This window comes from Mandrillus leucophaeus, unplaced genomic scaffold (genome assembly GCF_000951045.1).
Source record: "Mandrillus leucophaeus isolate KB7577 unplaced genomic scaffold, Mleu.le_1.0 Scaffold32, whole genome shotgun sequence".
In the NCBI taxonomy this organism is placed as follows: Eukaryota; Metazoa; Chordata; class Mammalia; order Primates; family Cercopithecidae; genus Mandrillus; species Mandrillus leucophaeus.
This window is the reverse complement of record NW_012103365.1, coordinates 190,376-196,734: the sequence shown is the minus strand read 5'-3', so window position 1 is coordinate 196,734 and position 6,359 is coordinate 190,376. Positions and strand designations below refer to the sequence as shown.

Sequence of the window (6,359 nt, the reverse complement as noted above, 5' to 3'; positions counted from 1 at the left end):
CACACCTGGCCTAGAATTTATTTTTAATAATTTATATTTTCCTACAATTGTCCACTTCATCTGTTTTTTAAGTACAGGTTTCAAGAGTTCAAGAGGATAAAGCCTGTGTTTCTGTGTTTGTCTTGCCTACTGTTGTGTCCCCAGTATCAGTAAACGACAGAACAGCTCCCTGTAAATACTTGTTGTATGAGTGAACGTGTGTGGGAGGAAGAATTATCTTGGAAAAAAGAAGGAAGCATTAATAGGGCCTCTCCTAATAGTTACTCTTTTTTTTTTTTAGGCCACCCTGGGGCCTTTTCTTATTCAAAACATTCATGAAAAAAAGTGCAGTTCCAAAGCATTGGAGCTACTGATGTAACAATTTTTTTAAAAAATACCATTATTTGGAGCACAGCGGGGGATTCTCTGATCTTCTAGGTATTCTGTGATCTCCTGTGATCTTCTGGCTGTGATCTTCCTCTGCAGACCACCTGTCATCTTTGAGACACCCTCTTCTGTGCCTTCTCCCCCTCCCTGTTTCTTAGGTTCACCAAGAATGAATGAAGAAGCCAAGCACGGTGGCTCATGCCTGTAATCCCAGCACTTTGGGAGGCTGAGGCGGGCAGATCGCTTGAGCCCAGGAGTTCGAGACCAGCCTGAGCAACATAGTGAGACACCCCCACCCCCTCGCCCCTCTCTTAAAAAAAGAAAAAGAAAAGAAAGAATGAAGAACCCACCATGGGTCAGGCACTGTGCTAGCCTCTGCAGAAGTTTCCATACAGTACACTGGAGTGCAATACCCACGCTACGTTTTGCAGGGTCCACGGGAAGCCTTGCGGCGACCTCACTGCCGCCCAATTTCTGGGCAGCGGCAGCGCAGCGCCCCCTGGCGGCCATCCCGAGGGCGTTGCCCGCAGGCGAGGTTCGAAACTGTTGGGATTGGGACTGATTTCAGCCTCTGCTCCGGGAGGCTCTCCAGAGCTGCCTGACCTCCCGGAGCCATGCAGAAGGCCTCCCGCAAAAACAAAAAAGGTAACTGGGGAGAAGGAAGCGGGTGAAGAAGCCCTGGAGACCAAGCCTTCCTCAATTTTCCTCCTCTGTAAAAATGGCAATGGTACATTCTTGGCCTGGGAGATAACCTCTCTCCATCGTTGTTATTATTATTATTATTCTTATCATCATCATCATCATCATCATCATCATCATCATCATCATCTGAGAAGGAGCCTTGCTTTGTCCCCCAGGCTGGAGTGCAGTGGCACAATCTCGGCTCACAGGATTACAGGTGCCTGCCACCAGGCCCAGCTAATTTTTTATTTTTAGTAGAGAGAGGGTTTTGCCATGTTGGCCAGGCTGGTCTCCAACTCTTGACCTCAAGTGATCTGCCCGCCTTGGGCCATCGTTATTTTTATCAAGGTATAATTTCCATGCAGTAAGATCCCCCTCTTTAAAAGCACAGCGGTATGAGTTTTGACAAGCTATACCCACGTTGAATCACCCCCTCCATCAAGATAGGGAACAGTTTCACCACTCCCTAAAATTACTTTGCAATGCCCAGTTACAGCCAAACCCCACCCCACTGCAGCTCCTCACACCCCCATCTGTTTTTTACAGTGGGTTTTTTTTTCCTTTTCCATGGAGAACATCATAAAAATGAAATCATATCGTAAGGATCCTTTACAAAATTATACCAATGTAAATAGGGACTTTGGCCCTTTCATTTTTATTAAAAGAGCACATAAATCTCAAAATAGCATACTGGTCACTGTATTTTATTTTTAGAGACAGGGTCTTCTTCTGTCGCTCAGGCTGGAGTACAGTGGTATACTCCTGGCTCACTGCAGCCTCCAACTCTTGGGCTCCAGCAATCCTCCTGCATCAGCCTCCCATAGCTGGGACTGTAGGCATGCACTATCACACTCAGATAATTTTTTTTTTTTTTTCTGAGACAGAGTCTCGCTCTGTGACCCAGGCTGGAGTGCAGTGGTGTGATCCTGACTTACTGCAACCACAGCCTTCCAGGCGGGTTCAAGTGATTCTTGTGCCTCAGCCTCCAGAGTAGCTGGGATTATAGGTATGAGCCATCACACCTGGCTGATTTTTGTGTTTTCAGTAGCAACGGTGTTTCACCATGCTGGCCAGGCTGGTCTCGAACTCCTGACTTCAAGTGATCCACCCACCCTCGACCTCCCAAAGTGCTGGGATTACAGATGTGAGCCACTACGCCCGGCCTAAATAGAAGAGATGAGGTGTCACTACGTTGCCCAGGTTCTAATCACTGTATACTTCTGCTAGCCCCCAGGTGGGCTTACCGAAGGCTGCAGATTCCTGCATTGAGCAGTTCTTGTTCTTTATGGCTTTTTTCCGAACAGCATCAGGATTTGATAATGACTCGAGGTTGGCGAAGAGGCTGAACCAGGCAGGCAGGTGCCAGGCAGCCTTAGGCTTTTTCACTGCAGGGCTGTTGTCATTTGGACTGCTTGTCCTTGGGAAGGTTGACATTGCTGTCTGACTAGCCTTGTAGCAAGACCTGTAAGTCTTTCATATTTTAATGTGGTGCTCAGGGTCTGGCTCTCCCAGGACCACAGTGCTGCCTCCTCCACCTGGTTGTCCCCAAACACAGCGGCTCACTCTTTTTTTTTTTTTTTTTTGATATGGAGTCTCGCTCTGTTGTGCAGGCTGGAGTACAGTGGTGTGATCTTGGCTCACTGCAAGCTCCGCCCCCCGGGTTCAAGCCATTCTTCTGCCTCAGCCTCCGGAGTAGCTGGGACTACAGGCACCTGCATCACGCCCAGCTAATTTTTTTGTATTTTATTTTTTAGAAGAGACGGGTTTCACCGTGCTAGCCAGGATGGTCTCTATCTCCTGACCTCGTGATCCGCCTGCCTTGGACTCCCAAAGTGATGGGATTACAGGCGTGAGCCACCGCGCCCGGCTGCCACTCACTCTTTTCTGAGCTCATCCTCTTCCAGGGAGGAAGCATTGAAGATCTCACTCAGCAGCAGTAGGGTCACCTTTGTCAGTACCTTCGGGTTCCAGGGTCCCTGCCACTGGGCCCAAGCGAGCACCTTCCTCAGGTTTGATGGCTAATAGTTCATCCTGAGCATGCGCTGTGTGAAGAGCCTTTGTCTAAGGCACATCTTCAGTTTTTTCCTTGTAGCAGTTTCCATCCTCTAATGAAATTAATTGACTCAGCTCCTGCACTGCCACATCTGTGCTTTCCTGCTGGGTGAGCTTCTTTGCTTCTCAACTAGTTTTTTCAGAGGGTTGTGTAAGCGCTTTAAAGTAGTGACTTCATATGGCTGATAACCTGTGAAGCTCTCATGGGTGGCTGCCATAGTGTGAGAAATCTTCTCCGCAAAATGAAGCGGAGTGGTCTGGTACGTTGCTAGCATGTGAGACAGGAGATTGCATGTATTGACTTGCTCCATGAAGATCCACATCTAACTTCACTTTGTCAGGTTTTTTTTTTTCTTTTCTTTTCTTTTCTTTCCTTTTTTGAGATGGAGTCTCCTTCTGTCACCCAGGCTTGTAGCTGGGATTACAGGCGCACACCAACATGCCCAGCTAATTTTTTGTTTTTGTTTTTGAGACAGAGTCTCACCCTGTCACCCAGGCTGGAGTAAAATGGTGCCATCTCAGCTCACTGCAACCTCTGCCTCCTGGGTTCAAGTGATTCTCATGCTTCAGCCTCCCAAGTAGGTGGGATTACAGGCGCGTGCCACCACGCTTGGCTAATTTTTTGTATCTGTAGTAGAGACAGGTTTCACCATGTTGGCCAGGCTGGTCTCGAACTCCTGATCTCGTGATCTGCCCGCTTCAGCCTCCCAAAGTGCTGGGATTACTGGCGTGAGCTACTGCACCTGGCACAAAGTTATTTTAATTTTGCAAGATGTACTTTGTGTTTCTTGCCTTCCTGAACTTCTGCATTTGCGTATAGAGGTCTGGATCAAACTCCTGAGACACGTCCTTCATCTCTGAGTTAGGAGCCTTTTGAGCCCGGCTTCTTTTACTTAACCCTGCTGACTTTTAAAAGTGGGCTCCTGGTAGCTTACCTTATAAGCACATTGAATTTACAAGCTGAGATAGGAACCACTGGACCTTGCCCAAGATGTGACTTCTCTGTTCGTTCAGGAACCAGAGGCTCAGGTAGGGCATATCCTGCCCTCAATTGCACCCAGAACCCCAAAAGGTCTCTGAAGATGGTATCTCGTTTATATTATGCTATTTTATTTTCCCAAACAAACAGCATCTGTGGTTTAGGGGAAAGTGAGGTTGGAGATGGGCAAGGACATTTGCTTTAGAGGAAAGGGCCATGAACCCCTCCAGTTCCCTACACCCAGAGGTAGGGAGCTGGGGGAGCCTTTCCCTCAGCAGTGGCCCTGAAAACACCACAGTCACATGGACTTGGCAAGCTTGTGTGTCACTTGTCCTTATGGAAAGGAGTTGTGTGTGAAATACTGGAAAAGTGTGCCGAAAACAGATCTCCCCAGGAGCTTCCTGTGTACCGAAAAGGAGTTTGCTAGCAGCTTCCTCTTGGGAAATTAACTTGTTGTTTTGAATGTCCTTTTAGTCCCTGAAATTTTTCTTGTGAGATTTGGTTCTGTAGAAAACATATTTCAACCCCTCCCATTACCCCTTGTCTCCAAGGCCTTCGGATTTTCCTCCCACGTGCTTTTTGGATCCATCTACTGCTCATTTCTGCTGTTACTGCCATGACATGCACCACGACCCTTTCATTTTCATTTCATTTCATCTCATCTAACCATGTCCAGCTTAATTCACTTCTGAGCTTTTTCACTAAGGAAGTCTGAGAAGCAGCCTCTGTCTGCTTGGTCCTCGCTCCTCCTGCCTCCCCATCCTCTGACAGGGCCAGTTCCTTCCTTTCTCAGACCTTAACACAAAGTGCTCCTGATCCATCTTTCTTTGCCTAAATATTTCCTATTTGTCCTTATGGCCTTAATTCAAATTTTAGCCCTGCTGGAAGCCTGACCTGCCATCCTCAGATGAGACTTTGGCCCTCTGTTACTCATTCTCAGAGCCTCCGTCCATTTCTTTTATAACATGAGTTACAGTTTGTTATCCAACATATATTTACATGACTGATTGATATCTGTCACCTCCACTAGGCTGTAAACTTCATGAGGACAAGAAACACATGTGGGCCAGGCATGGTGGCTCACACCTGTAATGCCAGCACTTTGGGAGGCTGAGGTGGGAGGATTGCTTGAGGCCAGGAATTCAAGACTAGCCTGGCCAATATAGTGAGACCCTGTCTCTACAAAAACAATAAAAATTAGCCGTGTATAGTAGCGTATGCCAGTAGTCCCAGCCACTTAGGAGGTTGAGGTGGGAGGAGCCCTTGAACCCAGGAGATCGAGGCTGCAGTGAACCGTGATCATGCCACTGCACTCCAGCCTGGGCAATAGAGTGAGACCTTGTCTGTTAAAACCAAAAAACCCAACATATCTGTTTTGCTCACCATGGTAAACCCAGGGCCTAGCACACTGTCTGTATCAATAAATATTTGTTAAGTGAATAGATAATACTAACTAATATTCAGTACTCATAATATGCCAGACTCTGCAGAAGCCCTTTAATGCTCCCATTTAATTTTCAGAAGAGCTCTCCAAGGTGAACACCTTTTATCCTCATTTTACCAACAAGGAATCTGAGGAATAGGGATTAAATAACTGTCCCAGGGATCTGGCTTCAGAACCCCAGTGGGTATGGCCATGCTTCTGTCTTGGTGAAGGACTGAAATAAGTTCCCCTCTTTTGGTTAGAAAGAGGAGTCAGCATCAAGGTCAAAACATCTGTACACAACTTGAGCAAAACACAGCAGACCAAACTCACTGTGGGCAGGCTGGGATTAGGCCTCATCATCATCCAGCATGGACCCTACCTCCAGATCACCCACCTCATCAGGAAGGGGGCTGCAGCCAACGACGGGAAACTTCAGCCAGGTGACTGCCCTTTCACCATGCTTCCCAACCACCCATCCTGCCCATCTGCCTGAAGGGAGGCTTGGGTCACCGGTTTCAGTGTAACTATAAGGATATGATGGGCATGCTGGCTCACGTCTGTAATCCCAGCACTTTGGGAGGCCGAGGAGGGGGGATCACTTGAGGTCAGGAGTTCGAGACCACCCTGGCCAACATAGTAAAACTTTGTCTCTACTAAAAATACAAAAACTGTCTGGGAGCGGTGGCTCACGCCTGTAATCCCAGCACTTTAGGAGGCTGAGGTGGGTGGATCCTGAGGTCCGGAGTTCAAGACCGGCCTGGAAAAGATGGTGAAACCCTATCTCTATTAAAAATACAAAAATTAGCTGGGCATGGTGGCACACGCCTGTAATCCCAGCTACTTGAGAGGCTGAGG

At 47.7% G+C, this 6,359-nt stretch overlaps 1 protein-coding gene across 2 annotated transcripts in view; it reads left to right on the top strand.

Moving 5' to 3' along the window:
* The first annotated feature begins 917 nt into the window (after positions 1–917).
* Positions 918–6,359, top strand: part of PDZD9 (PDZ domain containing 9) — a 17,409-nt gene continuing 11,967 nt past the window's right edge. The window contains exons 1-2 of one of the 2 annotated variants that reach the window (XM_011987909.1): positions 981–1,011; positions 5,765–5,944. In XM_011987909.1, coding sequence (XP_011843299.1) covers positions 981–1,011; positions 5,765–5,944 — 211 coding nt within the window. Of the gene's footprint in view, positions 1,012–5,764; positions 5,945–6,359 lie in introns of both variants that reach the window. The other variant, XM_011987910.1, reaches the window with a different exon arrangement.